The sequence below is a fragment of the Marmota marmota genome, unplaced genomic scaffold (assembly GCF_001458135.2).
Source record: "Marmota marmota marmota unplaced genomic scaffold, marMar, whole genome shotgun sequence".
Classification (NCBI taxonomy): domain Eukaryota; kingdom Metazoa; phylum Chordata; class Mammalia; order Rodentia; family Sciuridae; genus Marmota; species Marmota marmota.
The window spans coordinates 3,326,464-3,345,130 of record NW_026000221.1 but is presented as its reverse complement, the minus strand read 5'-3'; the positions used below and the strand labels follow the sequence as shown (position 1 = coordinate 3,345,130).

General features: G+C 39.3%; 1 protein-coding gene across 1 annotated transcript in view; it reads left to right on the top strand.

Annotated features, from left to right (window-relative positions):
* Trpc7 (transient receptor potential cation channel subfamily C member 7) overlaps positions 1–18,667 on the top strand; it is a 140,324-nt gene that overhangs the window by 88,101 nt on the left and 33,556 nt on the right. The window contains exons 5-6 of the mRNA XM_015488785.2: positions 8,462–8,678; positions 18,426–18,659. Coding sequence (XP_015344271.1) covers positions 8,462–8,678; positions 18,426–18,659 — 451 coding nt within the window. The remainder of the gene's footprint in view (positions 1–8,461; positions 8,679–18,425; positions 18,660–18,667) is intronic.

Below are 18,667 nucleotides of genomic sequence, written 5' to 3'. Positions count from 1 at the left end.
GACTGCTTAAGGTGCATGTCGTTTGCAGTTATTTCTTCTCTCTTCTTAGCATGACCTGAAGTTCATGTTGTTCAAATCAGCACTGATCTTTTCCCACTATTATTGAAGAATAATAGTCCTGGGCTGGGGATGTAGCTCAGTGGTAGAAACCTTGCCTAGCATGAGAGTAGGCCCAGAGTTCCAGCCCAAGAACCAAACTAAATTTTAAAAGATAATAGTTCTAAGATATCTAGCAAAAGTAGAAAGTCATGTAAGAGGGAAAAATGTTAAAACCTGTTTTTTAATCATCATTTTTAAAGAGAGAAGAGCAACAAAATGGGAAATTTTAAACATGTGAGGTATAATCTAAATGGATCCATAACAGAACAGAGAAAGAATAAAGGCACTTTTCTTCTTCTAATTATGCAATGTGCTAAGTATGTCCTCCAAACCCATAATACAATCATCATAATTATGGTAATAGTAATAGCCAGCACTTTTTGAGTACTTTTTCTTTGCTAAGTCCTTTTCATGGACTTTTCTTTTCACTCCCTCAATTACATTATAACATATATGCTTCATTGAAGTCGGTTCAGAAGTGAGAATTAGCAGGCTGAGAATTAAATTGCAGCTCATTCTGAGGCACTGCAGACCCATTGCCACATTGTTCTTGTTTTCCTAGCCTCCTTGATGATGTTCTGGCCCTCATGAGCAATTAATTAGGTTACAAGAGAAAAAAGGCAAAATATGACCTCAAAAAGTGCAGGGCTGGTTTTTAAGAGAATATGTCAAGGGACAACTGAAGACAAGAGGAATGGTATTTCCAGGTGCCAAATTATCCCACTGCCTGTTCTATTACCCACCCCATAGCCCAGCCATTTGGTCCAAAGCCATAAAAAGAACCAGTACTCCAGCTCAGGGCAAGAGTTAGTGTCTAGAAAACCAAAGCATGCAAAGATTTTAAAATATGTTTCATGGGTTTAAGATTGTTTTTAAAGGGTCCAAAGCTACATTTATCTAGTGATAGATTTTTAAAGAAATTAAGGTAATCAACACTCAAGAGAAAATATGACTACAGGGAGATTAGATCCACAGGAAATTTGATCAGCTAATGTGCTTAATAAAAATGTCACCAGTGAGCTGACCCTCTTGTCAAGTCCATTTATAGAGAACTCAGTCCAGAATAATGGGCCTAAGGCTCCAGGGGTGCAGCAGAGGCCACCTAACCAGGCAGGCAATGATTTGACTGTCTCAGAGTCAGTTAGGAATCATAGAGGGAGGCCAGGCCTCAAACACTGTCTTCTATGGACAATATTGAAAATAAAAGCCAAATACTGAGTGTTCACAGAATGTGACCTTATATTTATTGAGAATTCTGTTTCTACAGTAGTCTCATGCTATGTACTTCTAAATAATAATACATATGTAGATAAAACCACTTTTGTTCTGTCTTTTTTTATGGACAAAAAAAAGCTCAGAAAACAAAAAGAAACTAATCAGATTTAGAGCTAGACTAGAGCTGGTCATTGGTTGCAGGCACGTGTTTTGATGCTGGAATCATCTAGTATGTAGTGGAAATTGGATCCTGGCCTTTACCCAGAGACTGCATGGATAGAGACACTTGCCTATACTCTCTCTGAGCCTCAAAACTGATTCTAGGCTTTTCAATCATTAAAATAACAGCATTGTGGAGAAAATGCTGCCAATCCTCACTTTTGCTACAAAACTAAATATGACAGCTTCCAAGAACCTGGAACTAGTCAACAACAGCAAACTGATTTGCCTCTGCCTGCCTGGTAGCATGGAAAACAATTCAGAAAAAAATGATATTCCAGCTGCTGATGAAATTTTTTTAGCTTTTTGGTAGGTTTGAGAAGAATCTTGGCAAATATGCATATAAGACCCACCAAAAACGTATGTAGTACAGGAAGGGTATTCTGGAATTTCTCAGGCCCAGTAAATCCAGGAAACTGTTACCACCCTAAAGGGGATAAGGGTCAGATCTGTAGCAGTCTACTGGAACATTCTGAAGGAAATGATTACAGGAAAGTTTTGGCCCATGACTGGGGCTTTCTCTCCTTTGTTCAAATACTTGTCTTATTGACATTTGATGCTCCCAAAACTTCCAGTTAGACTAAAATTTAAAGCACTCAAGATAAACATGGGCTGATCATTAAGGCACTTGTCATTTCGGTGTACTTTGTAGATTCAGGTCTGAGCTCAATGCAGGGGTTGGGGCATGTTGATGGCTGAGTGACAAGTCTTCATCTGTGGTATTAAGATGACTCTTGGTGGCATCATTCATAACAAGGAAAGATTGCCTCATTAAAGAGCTTTTTGAACATGCTCTGAGGCAGCCAAAGGACAGATGAAACAGTGAAGATATTTTTAGTTTTTCCTTTCACCACTTAGAAAGAAGTCTTTTCAAGTTATTACTGGGAATTACAGAGAGGTCACATCTAGCGTGTGACAAAACCAGCCCTCTCTGAGGACTCCTGATGTGCAGAAGACCATGTCTTCCCAGGAGGAAGGCATGGTGAAGAAGTCTGCTAATGGGCTGGTATTCCTCCTCCCAATGGGGTCATTGCCATTATGTCTGTCTATTTCTGTAGTTTCATGAAAAATACAGTGCATTCCAGGGATTCCATGTTTTAATGATATTATTACACCTCCATCTAAGAAACTAGACCTTGATATTTTTTACAAATATATTTATAAACCACTACTGCCAAATTTCATCAACTGGCTGATGTCCATCAATATCAGCAAATGTTGGAATTTCTGTTTTCAACTTAATGGTGCATTTACTTCCTAATAGTTTCAGTTCTAATTTAGGAACTATTAGGAACAACAAAATTACTTGATTAGCCTGCCAAGATTAACTCATTATTTATTTCCTATTAGATTCTCAAGGCTGTCAACTCTATTTTTATATTCTTTTAAGTTCCTGAGGGTCCCTAAGGAAGGCAGTTAAATAAGGGGGTATAAGACTAAGGATGTCAACAGGAGCCAGTTTATTAATGTTGGTTGAAGAGGGTAACCAAGTCACAGATGAGTACATATGGTGGTAGGTGCACACATGAAGCATGGGACAGGTTTGTCAGGGTCAAGAAAAAATAGTGATTTTGTTTTATTTATCATTTCTCATTGTTATTACCAACATGGTTGACAGGCCGCTGGGAGAACAGTGAGTTCCTAATCACATGGATGTGTGTAGTTAGACATTTTTTCCTAGAGAGTTCTCTATCCTCTCATCAAAAGCCCCAAGGCCAAAGGGCCTTAATGGCTGATTAGCCTATTCTCCATCCTTTGCTGTTTCATTCTGATTTACAATTTAGATTGTTTGCTTAAAGTCTCAGAGCTGAAAGAATAACAGTCATCCTCAAGGATTCAGTGTCTCAACTGCATGTAGACTGGGGCAGAACTCAGCACAATGAAAACATTGAGACTTGCACAAGTTCTGATTCTAAAAGTATGACAGGAAAAGCTACTCTCTCCATTACCATACCTTAGCTATTTAGCTATCCCTAAAATTAGTCCCAGAAATCAGGAAGGGAGAGCTGTAAACAACTTTAGAATTTGACCTGTTATCTTTGTAGTGTGCAATCTTATCCTTACTGCCACATAACTCTTGCTTAAAGGCATATCTAAGTGTTTGTCATTATCCCCCTCCATTGTCCCAAACAAGAAATTCTAGTGAGAAAGGCATGAATAAGCAAGCAGCTTTTAAAGATCTATACTTAAAACCACATGTTCTAGCAACCAAGTAAGAGAGGACAGTGACTCCAAAGGCCTCTACCCAACATTCACTCGTACCAGGAAGATAACAGAAAAATTACAGAAAAATCACAATACAATTTTTTGAATGGTAGCCATGGAGGGAAATTTGTGCCAAGCAATAGAGAACTGATAATACTTCTACCCCTCAGTCCAAAAGGATAGTCCACTCTGCTGGGATAGGACTTAAGAATTCCAGAGGCTGGTCACTTTCATACTGAGCCCAGTCTGAGTCCCACAACATTACTCCTCATCTCTCCACATAGTTCCTACCACAGTTTTTGGCCTGTATCTCTCCCACTAGGAAAGCAACAACTTTGAAGGAAAGGACCAACTCTTGTACTCTGTTTTATTTTCATCACCTTTAGTGTCCCACATCATGTTGCACATGGATGGTACCGCAAATAGGCTCATGGCATAAGCATAGAAGAACTCTGTATGGGTTTGATTTTTATGAATCCTTTAATGTGAGCTTTTCAAGAATTAGTCACGTCTCTTTTAAATTTCCCTTGAGGGGATTCCCTGAGCATAATTGCATAATTATTGCATAATTCATTGCTTGCATCAATCCTGTGCAGGAGGTACTATTTTGTCTCCATTTTACTGAAGAAACTAAGACACTAGTTTAAGCAACTTGCCAAAAACCTATGGAGCTGTGATTGAGACCTGGGATCTCTGACTCCAGAAATATGCCCATAGCCACTACATATACACACACATGCACACACATAATTCTCTGGTTACATCAACAGTATTATGACCTTCAATGCCTACTGTACACATCTTAACCTAAGACTTGATTTGGAATGTTAGAGCTGGAAGAACTTTTCTAGAAAGGAGAAAAGAAAACCTCTAAAGGACAAACTCTATCCTTTCCTTTTCTTTTATTAAAAGTCTCACCGTGTAAATTCCATTATCACTCAGCACCTCTTCAGCCCACAGAACAAACTGTGACTTCACATTAAAATGTGTATATATTCTGATTAGAGACACCTAAATGAATACTCCCCTCAAAAGGGGAGATTCCTGATCCCTAGGTTAGACATTTTGAATAAGAATTTAGAAGAAGCATATTGAGGAATCTACCAGTAATTTAACCAGGATCTTTCTAATATTTAGAACAACTAGACTTTAAAGAAGTACGTTTCTTTTTGGAATGATTCCAAAGTTTGCATCTGTTCAACTTTCCAACTTATAAACTGAGCCCTTATAAACTGAGCTTGAGATCATTGGCATCTGGCTGAAAGTGAGGTTGACATTTGGTGAGGGAGACTCTGGTGGTATAAGACTAGAAAGAGGTACAGGAAACATTTATCCTTGTGATCTACTGAAACCATGGTCATTGGTTACTTTCTTGGCATAGGAGACCCTCAGACCACCAGGTGCTTACACTAGTGGTTAAGGTCAACAGTCCAGTGGCATGGAACAAAGTTATGCCAACCAGTAAATGCAGGTGCCCATCCCTGAGTATCTGTGAATGTAACTTGTTTGGAACCAATTCAAGGGCACTACTCAGTTGCTCTCAAATTCATATATTTCTCAGAGTAAAAGAATAGTGCCCAGGAAGTCTGAGGCAAGCCAGAGACTAGATTCTACAGACGTATATCTTCTGTGATGTTCTCAGCTAATAAGGTCCTAAGCTGCTTTTAGCACGTTGTCAGACTCACAGGTTCTGCACTGCAGGCGGAATGGACAACTACATTTGCCAAAGCTCTAACATCCATTTTAAAAGCTGTGACCTGACCCAGTTTTAATGATTCCATAACTAAAAGCTGTTGGCACATATTGGTTGAATTTTTTTTTCTTTTGGCTCATCTGATGGTCTTGTGAAGGGGAACATTTTCTCCAAGGGTAATTTGCTTCAAAAATTGTCTTAATGTGTAAAATAAGAAATTTTACACAGAAAGAAAAAGAAAGCCACTAAAATAACTGGATTTCATCTGACCTTTGTCAAAATTTTACCAGTTAAAAAGATGCATTGTCCCAGAAAAACAAAAAGAAACAGAAATCAATTCCTAGTCTCACTTTTCTTCGCTATGACCTAGATCAAGTGGGAACTGAACCCAGGGTAACCTTCCAAATCACCACAGGGCGTTATCAGGGTTTTTTTTGTTTGTTTGTTTGTTTGTTTTTTACATTTTGCACTAATGATTTATACACACTCATCTTCTGCCATAGGATACCAACTTGAAAGAGGTAACAAAGAGAACGTAAATCTCTAGTACCAAGGTCTTCTAGGGAATCCCAAGGTCAGCTTGGATTTAGTCACAAATGTATTCAATCTGATGCCTCACCTGGATGAGAAGAAGATGGAAAGGTGTACCCCAGATCAATAGAAGACACATGTAGAGTCCATAGACAAAGGGTCAGGAAAATTGGCTGACAATCCCTTAAGAGCTATGTCTATGTCCAAGTGTCCTATCTTTTTATGATATTCCTATGGATCTGTTGTGAATACAAGATATGGGGATACCTTGTCCTCTCCTTTCCTCTCCAACTCCCCTCCTAAGGTCTTTTTATATTTTCCATTATTACTGTGTCCTGAATGAGGTTGTGACACAATAATAAGAAACAATGTGAAGACTATTTAAGGATAAAAAGACTATTTAAGGATATCTCCTGGGTACACCAAAATATTCCACGGTCCTGATTGGGAAATGGGGCTCCAAGATGCCAACATCATTAGCTAAAATGCTGAGAATTTCAAAATGGATATTTAATATCATATAAAAAATGAGACTTGAATTGATTCATATTTTTACTGAATTTATGTGAGATATTTTTATTAGTCCTTTCATTTAGTTTCTGCCTTCTGAAATTAGTACATCTGCCTATTGCCAAAACTATACTACAGTCTCTATTTTTGTAAATAACAAAGATAAACATTACAGTTTATACAAATTTCATTTGTAAGATGTTTGTGGGCCTTTGATTATCAGCTAAGCAACTGTTTACATTTCTAAAGTTATTTCAAATATCATACAACAATATGCATGTGAACTCAAGTAACTTCTAACACAATCAGGGATTTCCTTTGTCTGGATCTGAGATACAGGGTTTTTTAAAAGATAAAAGCAGCTTCTTAAAAATATTACAGGTGGTTCATGCTTGTAAACCCAGCAGCTTGGGAGGCTGAGGCAGGAAGATCACAAGTTCAAAGCCAGCCTCAGCCAAAGCAAGGCACTAAGCAACTCAATGAGACCCTGTCTCTAAATAAAATATGAAATAGGGTTGGGGATATGCCTCAGTTGCTGAGTGCTCCTGAGTTCAATTTGCAGTACAAATATATATATTATAGTTATATATATATATTATAGTTATATATATATTATAGTTATATATATATATTATAGTTATATATATATTATAGTTGATAGTTCTGTCATCAGACTCATAATAAATCATAATAAATCATGTTATACGAAAGACTAGAATTAAAAGGAGATGATTATCATACTGAAGCACATTTAAAGAACATTATCAGGGCATCTGATTTACAAATGCTATGTTGAACATAGTCATAATTAGGAAAATTTTACCTAGATAAGCCCCCATAATTGATTTTCTGTTGTACTAATACTCTAGCTCCTGGGTGACATTTCACTCTAGGACTCCTGAATGAGGCAGAGCGTGAACATCAATTAATCAGTCACAGATTATAACTGAATATCTTCTCTAGAGAAGGAGCTGAGATTCAGAAAATATTTCCCTCTTAGCTCTTGTCTTATCACCGTGCCCGGATGGGGGCTAAGGTTTGGTGCTTAAATGAGGATGACAACAGTGACCAGGAAGAGACCCAAGTAAGTTTATTAATAGGGATTCAGTAAGGACTCAATGTATAGCCCTTAATTTAGCCCTCAAAGATCTAAGTGATCTTTGGATGGGATGCCCTGAGATCTGAGAAAATGTGACCAAAACTTGCTCCCAAATAGGGCAAATTTTGGACTATTTTAGACTCATGTGGAATGAAGAATTAACACTAGGCCATAAGAAAAACTTGAATAAATTTTAAAATAATAGCATAGTCTATGTTCTGTAAATATGCCATAGTAAAGTTAGAATTTTTGAAAGCAGGAAAAAATAAAGTCCTACTTGTATGAAAAGAAAATAATACCTAAGTTGAAAATTAAATAAAAAGAGAATTTTTAAATGTGCATAATTATCAATGAAAGTGTTCAATGTCAAATTTTGTGGGAACACAGTTAAAGCAGTACCTAGCAGGAAATAGATAGATTTTTAAAAAGTTAATCAAGATAGAAGAAAGGTTGAAAACTATCTAAGCATAAATCCCAATTAAACAGCAAAAGAACATACCTCAAATATATCTTTTGAAATTGTATATTCTATTCAGACATATTATTTTTTCCCAGATCTGAAGGACATAAAAATCATATCCATGCAGACAAGAGTGTCTATTCAATCAGATGTAACATGATGACACATCAGTGTATTCCATTCCTTTCTATTAGCCCCTCTAAGACTGTTAAATAGGGAAAAAATTGAGGTCAGTATTAAATAGATTTGGTCAAGCAGCATCTCACATTTATATATAAGAGAAAACATTGTCTGGGCTCAGTTAGTAGTCTGTCTAAGATGGAAGATTCTCTGGTTAAATTCTGGTTTGATGAAATCAATGTTTTAAAGAAAGACCTACACCCACCTAGAGCTGCCAGTTTAACACATCTTGTGCACATTTTGTTTTCAGCTAGGACGGACCCTGAGGAGCCCTTTCATGAAGTTTGTAGCCCATGCAGTTTCTTTTACAATCTTCTTGGGACTGTTAGTGGTAAATGCGTCCGACCGATTTGAAGGTGTTAAAACCCTGCCCAATGAAACCTTCACAGACTACCCAAAACAGATCTTCAGAGTGAAAACTACACAGTTCTCCTGGACAGAAATGCTCATCATGAAGTGGGTCTTAGGTAAGCAAGTTGCTCTTTCTTTTGTTCTCCCCCCCTTCAATTATAATAGGCCATTATTAAACTCTGATTTCTGAACTCAACCTCCCCTCATGAATATACTCTTGGCAGACAAAATAGCAAGTGGATGACCAACAAGAAAGTCAAAGTCAGCTTTTATGTGAGCTAGTGTTTAAAATGCACAGGCTTGTAAAATAACTCCCAATTTTGAAAGGAAATGTTTGGGGGAAAATTTGTTAAGTATTTTTCATTAAAAATATATTTAAAATGATTGTAAAATGGTTTGCGTGGGAAACCTTATTTTGATCATTTAAAAATGTCTCCTGAAAGCCTTAGGAAATCAAGTTCTGCTTCCAAAAAAAGGATATAAAATTGTATAGTTTAAAAGATATTTTTGTTATTTCAGATACCTAAAATCTTGATAATAAATATAAATCTACAATTTAGAGGGTAACATTTTCTCATTATTTGTGTAAGAGGTTTATTTTGGTTCACACCTTTGGAAGCTAGGAAGTCCAAGATAAGGCAGCTGCATCTGCTTGACAGCCTTGTGCTGTGTCAACTTGTGGTGGAAAGTGGAAGGGCAAGTGGGCATGCACGAAGGAGAGAAAACACTAGGAGCAACGTCACTTTTATAAAACTTCACTCTCACAGTACCTAATCCAGTCCCACAGAGCAAGAATCCACTCGTGTGAGAAAGCATCAGTTCATTCATGAGGACCCCATAACCCAAACACCTAACATGGGGCCCCATCTCCCAACACACTGGGGATCATGTGAGTTTTGAACCATACTCAATCATAGCAATTGTCTTCCATTAAAGAGTGGGGCTGCAGTGTAGATCAGTGGAGGAGCACTGCCAGGCATGTGTGAGGCCCTGGTTTCAATCCTTAGTACACTACAAGGGGAAAAGATTAAAGAGTGTTTTACTTTATTCTGAAAGGATATTTGAACATCATTTTCATTCCTTTCCATTCCTTCTTAGAGTGGATCTGGAGAAGCTAAGGATTGTTTACCTTTGTATTATGGAAATTCACTTCTGAGGTCTCTACTGAAAGTCCTGGTGGTCAGTAAAGATTCTCAGCTCTTATGGTCAGAGCTCTAGAAATTGTCCAACTTATAGCTCTCTGACTGTTGTCTGTGGAATCCACTTTTTGTTTTTATGACTTAATATTCAAGAACATTCAAATTCTTTAAATTTCTGGAATCTTTTGTTTGTTTCCTTCAGGGGGGTTTGTTGATTGGCTTGCTTGCTTGCTTGTGTTTGCACAGTACCCTTCTCTCTGGAGCTCTGCCTGAGCTCTAATCTCAGCCTCTTCACTCAGTGAGACTGCCTGCTGTGTTTCTGGGCCCCCTCCTATGCATGGCAGACTGGAATGTGCTTTCAGAAAGAGAGCCAGTGTCCTCATATGACTTACCTCATGGTTCCCATTATTTAGGAATCACAGACTTATGCTGTCTCCAATGTCTGAAAATAATTCTTTCTTTTTTTCTTCTGTTATTCCAGAGTGGCTGGTAACAGAAATCAGGATGCTTTTTTTAAAGCATAACCAGAAAAACATTATCAAACTTAAAAGAAAATTAATAATTTCTTAATGTCTTCATACATCCAAATAGTAACAAATGCCTCTGATTGAGAGAGGTATGTTGAATAAGTAACAGCATGACCTGCTTCCTCTTTTCCTTCAGATCTCTGTTCATATTTTACCCTCTGAGAGTAATTGAGCAGATAGGAGCAGGTACACTTATCCCCCTTCTCTGATAAGGTGAAAAGCATTCTAGGCAGAAGGAACAGTATATGTTAAAGCCTAGAATCCAAAACAAGCTGGACATGTTCAAAGAACATCAAGCAGACTAATGTGGCTAGAGTACATAAATACAGATGAGAAAAGTAGAGATGAAGGCAGGAGAAGAGCTTTGCAGAATTCTGGGCACAGAAATAACATCATGTGAATTCAGTAAAGAGTCAATGACTGCTGTGTTAAGAACATATGATTGTGGGACAAATAGCAGAAGCAACAGACCAGTTAGGAAGCCACTGCAATTATCCAAGTGGTAAATTGTTAATGTAAGGGGGCAGGAGATGGTGATTATATTTTGAAGATAAAATCCAATAATATTTGCTATTGTATTATATGTGGGATGTGAAATAAAGAGAGCAAAGACAATTCCAAATATTTTAGCTCAAGCAATGGGATAGTACAAAGCCATTTACTAAGATAGGACCAGACAAAAATCAGTTTGGACAGGGAAGAGAAATGGAAATCAAGACTTCAGCTTGAGATCTATGTATTAGACATTTAAGAGTAAACATCAAATAACAAATGGATATATATGTATGAAGTTCAGAAGAGAAATGAGTCTGGAAACAAAAAATTGGACATATGGGTATATTTACATAAATTATATGAGATCACCTTCACTTTGAATATAGACAGATGACTGAGGATCAAGCCAATGGTTTAGGTATGGAAAGATGAGAAGTATCCAGAAAAAGAGATGAGGTAAAAGGATAACCAAGAGAGTGGTGACCCAAAAGTAACTATGTCAAGAACCAGGGAGTGATCCTTTATGTCAGATACTGCTGATGGCTCAAATAACATGAGATCTGAAGATGGACCATCAGCTTTGGAAGCAAAGTTCCTGAACAGGTGGAGCAATGAGATCCAGTGTCCAATTAGAGTATTTGGCCTTAACAGGAACATGGACCCTTCATTTATTGTAACAGGAGGGAGGGTGAAGGCATAGTGCAGATGGTGTGTTGTGTAGGGATGCAGTGGTGGGAACATGTAGATGTTCTTTCTGATATTTTCTATTTTATCCATTTTTTCTCAATAAATATGTTTTAGTTATTAAGCATTTGCATTAAGCATTTAGTTATTAAGCATTATGTCAAGTTCTAAGGAAGCAACTATAAATAGGACTAGTATTATCTTGTTCTAAATATCTTCTGGAGCTCTTTAATTATGACAAAAATAATCATGATGAACTTTAAGAGATAACCTTTGTGTTCATACAGAAGGCTCTTTTTGCTGGTCCATGTGGGATCTAACATCTAATCCACTCTCTGCTCAAAAGTAGCAGAGCATAAAGTTGTACCAGGCCCCTGCTGATGGCATCTTAGAATTCTGTTTCCAGACACGGTCAGGAAGGCCTTGAATCAGTTAGAAAGACAACTCCACAGACCTCTCTCCCCATGACATATCACACTCATAACTGTAGTACTTCGTACAAACTGGTTATGAAAAGACCCGAGTCATTGTTCCCTCTTTGCCAGAATCAGCTCTAGAGTTGAAGAGAAGCTTGGGACCCAACAAGTCCAAACTGCTCCATGCAGGGATGGAGGTTTTAACCATAGAAAGGTGAATGACCTTATCCAAGTCTCCCAGTTTCTGCCCTTCCCACTCCCATGCCTCAATCTGTTCTCTGCACAAGAACTAAAGTGATCCATTTAAAAGGTACTCATATCTTGTCACTCTACCTCAAAAACTCTTCAGTAGTTTCCCATCTGCCTCGGTGTGACAACTAGTGTTATCACACGGCCTATAATGCCCTCAGCTCTCTGCCCCATCTCTATGGTTCCTCCCACCACATTTCCTCTCACTCACCCTGTCTTAGGCCCACTGGTCTCCTTGCCTCACTGCTTCTGCTTCAGAAGTCCTGCCGAGGCTTGACCCCTGTGCCTGGCGAGTTCCTCCTTCAAGGAGCTGTGTGGGTCACTCCTTACTTCCTCAGGTCTTTGCTCAAAAGTCCCCCTTCTGAAAATAAGACCTTTTTTGAATTAACCTGTTTAAAATTGCAAGTCTCCATACCCTACTTCCTTCTCTTCTGTTTTTCCTCCCTTCTCTGATTTTCTTCATAATAGTTACCACCTCTGACAAGACTATAAGAATGCTCTTTGTTTCTTGTCTAAATTAAAATTATTTCTGCAGTCATACAGATTTGCAGCTGCTCTTATCATCTTCTATTTAATTGTAATCCTCTCTCCATATGGACATTTAATTTTCTCAATGACCTCTTTCAGTGGCCACATAAGAGTACTCAACCATATCCCCAACCTCCTCCTATTGAGCATATAGATTATCCCTCTTCTGCTGTATCATTTCACAGGAGAGTTAAACCCAATTAGAAATATGTTCTTCCTTCACTCCAAATGCTTTTCCTGGTTATCAGCAGAATTTTAGAAACTTCTGTCAACACAAGATATTTAAAGCATGGGATGGAGAGGTTAAGGCCACACAGAGACTTAGAATATATAGCCAGCAGGGTAGAAGAAAATCCAGGAGGACACAACATCAAGGATGTCAAGTAAGAAGCATGACCGAGGAAGAAAGGACAAATTTACTGGTAGGCACATATGTTCTGTAGAACTATCAGATGAGTGGCTTTGCAGAGTATGAAGTGAACCAGAGACTATCACTCCTTCCAGCCTGAAGAGTCCCCAACATCAGTGGCCTATGTTTATTACCTGATTACACATAGTGACTCCAGATTAGTTGAAGAGCTTATAATAAGCTTCTCAACTGGAGCATGTATCTCTAGAGACGCTCATCAGGGGAGTATATAAAATGTTAGTAGTTCCCAGAAAGCGATTACAGGCTTGGAGGTCAGGAAACTTCTCCTAATGCATGTAATTCCTCCATCCAGGAATAGAATTATTTCACTCTGCCCCAATCTCCTAGAAAAACTGTCAGTGTCTTCTTAAACAGATGCTACAGTACTGAACACTTAATTGGAATGAAATGCAAATGTCCAGTTCTAGCAAAACAAAAAAGTGTTAGGGGAATGAGCTTGGGACCAGGTGTCAGGAAACCCAGTCCTGACTGTGTCCCCCTCTCTTTAGTGGCCTTGCCTCTCTGGATTTCAGTTTCCACATCTGTAAAATATGAAAGTCTAGCTATTGCCTCACCCCAACCCACTGAGGGCAGTGCTACATCTTAGCTCCAAAATCACACTCTTAGGCTTGACCAAGAGTAAAACTATAAAGTCATGTGCACTGAGTTATTTTAACAGTCTCCACTTACATCTAGGTAAGTTTTCCTAACAAAATATCCCAATCAATTTTCCAAAGTTCATTCCTGAAAGCCAGACCATGTGGCTGCCCTGCGTATCACATTTAGGGGCTTCCCAGGCACCCAGAATTAACCCCAGCCTCTTTAGCACTGCCTAAAAGAGAGCTTTTCAGTGGCCTCACCTGCAGCTACTGCCTGACCCTTGAATCTTATGGAGCACCTCAGTTCCCTGGAAAGACCTACTCCCCCTTATGTCTATGGCCACCATCTGGAACATTTTGCCAGCCCTTGCCCCTTCACCTAGTCAACCACTTGTCCCTCGCCCTAAGTGTCACCCCCTTCATGAACTCACGCCTCCACTGAGTCAATGGATATATGGTATGCCAAGGTCATATGACAGTAATGTTGACTTTCCTGAACATTTTTCATTACAACATCTGTCACCCTATAGCACTGTGACCTGTGGACACATCTGTCTCCAGCACTAGACTTAAATTACTAGGAAAATGTTACCAAAATCTCAGTCCTTGTCCCCAATGCAAATCCAATGACAAGGACACAGATTTGAGGAAAAATAAGTTTTATTTCTTACCTAGCAAAGGAGAAACACAGTGGACTCCTGTCCTAGAGACTGCAATTCTGCCGATCAGCAGGAACAGGGCCTTTTAAAGAGGTGATTAAAAGGCTACATTACATGTATCCTCTGTTGGAGTAGTAATTCACTTGCTAATTTGGGAGACAGTCATTTCTGAGATTTCTGGTGCAATCCCCAAAGTCTAGATTACTTTGCTCCTATGGTAGATGTGTACTCAAGGACAGATAAATGCCTAAAATGGGGAAGAAAAGTAAATCAGTTTCCCAGAAACTAAGATTAGGCATGGGGAGAGATTAGAGAGGAGCAGGGAGAGAGGAAAAGAACAAAACATGTCCAGTCTAAAAATGAGTTGCCATGGCAGAATGGCAAGGGCTATACTCAAAGAATTAAAGTCAACCACTGTTACAAAAGACTACCATTATGTTGATTGTTGCATCCCCAGAATGGCGCCTGGCACAGAAGTGAAAGTCAACATCTGGTTCATGGATAAGTGAGTTCCTGACCCATCGTTGTAAGCTTGTACTTAGTGAAAGGCATAGTGGAGTCAGCACAGTGGGCAACAAGAAGCCTGGACTGCCTGTGTGACTTTGCACAACTTGCTTGCCACCTTTATATATGAGTTTCCTCACCTGTAGAGTGGAGATAATCATAGTACTATCTATTCAACTAGTATGAAGATGCAGTGTTTATAAAGTGCTTAGCACAGGACCTGGTACCTAGAAGGAACTCAGTAACTGATGGCTACTATAATTAGAAAAGAAGACAAAAAAGAGAAGGAATTTTCTTAGGACATTTTTAAACCCTGAAAGTTTCTGAGATCAGAGTTTTTCAAAGGACTGGTTATTGAGATAGTGTTTGTATATTAGGACCTGTGGATACAGAACTCCCAGGCATATTTGCCCTCCTGTGAGTTCACAGAACATCCGTATCCTGGACCAATGATAAGAAATTGGCCTGAGGGAACAGAAAAGCAAATGTGGGGCCCTGAGATGCAGAAGAGGAACCCCTGGGAGCAATGACCATTTAAAGACTGGGCATATTTAAGCCTCACAGGACTTCGAAGGGGGAGCCCTTCTGAATGCCATCTGAGCCTGGATGGAAGTGAATGCTTTTTTAGCTGTCAAACTCCATCTCCACAGCCTGCAGGCCATTACTCAGAAGCTCTACTCATTTCCCCTGAGACTTCCTGGCAAGTCCCAGCCTATTCCTTGGCCAGGCCCCCTTCTTAATTATCTCTGACCTTGTTCTCTGAGCTCTAGGCATCCCTAAGTGATGAGAATTTGGCCTGAAGGAGGCTCAAGAGCCCAGTATCCACAGCCCTTGAACCCTTGGGCTCTGGATACTTTGATTGGCATGCTGGAGGCAAAAAAAAACCCTGAGGCTCAGCTCCTGTATCAAATCCTAAACTACCCTTGGCAACTTGGAAGTAGGGGGCCTCATTTCACTCACTAAAGTAGTTAATTTCACACATTTCTTTTTTCATTAAGCGTTTGTGCTGCTCAAACACTTGGGCCTGTTACTTTTACTTATGGCCTTGGAATAATTTAAATTAGTCTGGGTAAGTTAATATATAAATCTAGGAAAACTGACGCAGACATTTGACCATGGAGAAAGTGATTTGCAGTGCCCAATGAGGTGTTACTCTACCCATCAGGAAAGTCAGTTTTCTGTACATAATTTGCATTTCAGTTTCAAAGAGCTTTTAAGTGTTTGAAGTTACTCCAAAATCTCAATTCATTCATTTTACAAATATAAAATCTGAGGTCCCATAGCAAATCAAGGGACTTATCAAAAGTCACACTGTCATTAAATGTTGAAGCTATAACCTGAACCCAGGATTTCCTAAATTAAAGCCAATCACTGTAAGTGATAGTCTGTGATTCTCCTAAGGCCCAGATAAAAGCAATTTCACTAAAACATTAGGAATTTTAATTTGGAGGTAGAGGAAAGCAATAAACATTTTCCAGCCTGTAATGGTTTTTCTAATAACATTTTTAAAATACCTATTTGAACAGGCAAAATGAAAGTATATTTCAGTGTTTTAAGAAAAATATGACTTCATTGAATTATCATGCAAATTTTGAGAGGGTATGCTTTAGAAGTAGCTTTGTTAAAGCAGGATGGAGGGATGGAGACGGATGGAGGCAGGGGTTGGGGGAAGTCTTGTAAACAGACCTGCAGTGTTTTGAGATATTTCCTATTGTGGGAACTCCAATTTGATCTTTAGCACACAAAGCCATGACTCTTCTCTAAACAGCTGCTCTCAAATTATTTTTTGCTTAGAAAAACATTTCAATTCTTTTTATTTTATGGGCCATTTCCACCATAAAAAGGAAAAATTCTGACAAAAACAGTTCCTGGACAGAATCCCAGAAGAGTATAGGCAATCAGCTCATCACTCACACACACCCAGAGTTGGGCCTATGACCAAGTCAGTCATACTCTGGCCAGGGTAGAGCCACCATCATCCTCTGTTTGCTCAAGCATCATCTTTGACTCCAGGCTTTTCAGCAGCTGAATTCTCAAAGCCCACTGTATTGTGATGTGGGTATCTGTCAGTGTGCTTGCATTTGAGGTGTAGGGAAAAGGAAGAAAAGTACATAAGTAAATGACTGGGGGTGGAACTCTTGAGGACTGATGGGTAGACCTGGTCTGCTGGAGTGCAGAACGTATGGAGATAGAGGAAGATCGAAAGGTTCAACAGTCTAGTTTTGGAATTTGGATGTTAAATAAGGACTACATTGCAGGTGTTTGAAAAGGAAAGTTAACCATGATGTGACCTGTACTTCATGAGGTAAGAGAATGGAGTTGAAAATTAAAAGGGTAGGAAGGATCTGAGAGTCTACCAGAGGAGGATGTGCAGAACTGCTGTGATCACTGATGACTGCCAGAGGAGTCAGAGATGCAGTAGAGAGTACTGGGCAATGAAGGGACAAAGTAAGGATGGGAAGGATAGGGAGGCCAGCTTGGGATAGTTGGTATTTCTGCCACTGGTAGTCACTAACAGCAGTCTCCACAGGGTCGGAATTCAGCTTTGAGGCTCTTAAGAAGTAGAAAGATAGTCACCTGAGACACATTTGCAAAGCAGCTACAATATTAGTGCAGATCTAAAAGAATACCCACCAAAGTATTAGCCCAGGCCACCTCACAAGGCTGAACTGGAAGAGGGATGGGGGAACTATTAACATAGTTTATGCCTTTAAAATCCAATAAATTATTTTTCAAAAACGAATAACTGAAAACTAAAAACTAATTTTTTTTTTTTTTTAGAGAGAGAGAGAATTTTTTTTTTTTTGTAGATGGACACAACACAATGCCTTTATTTTTATGTGGTGCTGAGAATCGAACCCGGGCCCCGCTTGTGCTAGGCCAGCGCTCTACCGCTGAGCCACAATCCCAGCCCCTAATTGTTTTTCTTTTAATAACTAATAACTGCTAGGTGGGGGGTGGCTCATGTCTGAAATCTCAGAAACTTGACAGGCTGGGGCAGGAGGATGGCAAGTTCAAAGTCATCCTCAGCAATTTATCAAGGCCCTAAGCAACTTAAAGACACTGTCTCAAAATAAAAAATAAAGGGCTGAGGATGTGGCTCAGTGGTTAAGCATCCCTTGGTTCAATTCCTGGTACAAAAAAAAAAAACAAAAACAAAAACCTAATAACCACATACTAAAGCTCATTGAAACAGTTACAGAAATATAGAGGAAAGCATTTTAGTCTGTAAATTAGAAAAACTGGGTTTCAGGTTATATATGGTACCTTAAGAAATTCCTAGATTCAGTTTCCCTACATTTAATCAATGACTGAATGATCCCTTAAGACGTTTACCATGTGTAAATGCCAGCAACCATATTTCCCCTATTATGCCTCCAACAAACTATCAATAGTTAAGAACTCTTTTCTCTCTTCCAAAAAAGAGGATTGTCTGTAAGGACAGGGACCAGTGAGGTGCTCTCCCAATCCGAGGATCTCGTGATTCGAAGCCTTTCTTTGAAGGCACATTTCCGTTTGCTTCTGGCCATCAACATTCCTATCGCCAAAGAGTTGACATTTTCTTTCGTATCCCAGTTCCCTGCGTGCCCTCTTGCTGACACACAAATGCTAAGGGATCTGAAAACCGGTCCTGGCCTTCTCACCCTCCTGCAGGAATGATCTGGTCGGAATGTAAAGAAATCTGGGAGGAGGGGCCGCGGGAGTACGTGCTGCACCTGTGGAACCTCCTGGATTTCGGGATGCTGTCCATCTTCGTGGCCTCCTTCACCGCACGGTTCATGGCCTTCCTGAAGGCCAGCGAGGCCCAGCTGTACGTGGACCAGTACGTGCAGGACGACACGCTGCACAACGTCTCACTTCCGCCGGAAGTGGCCTACTTCACCTACGGTGAGTCT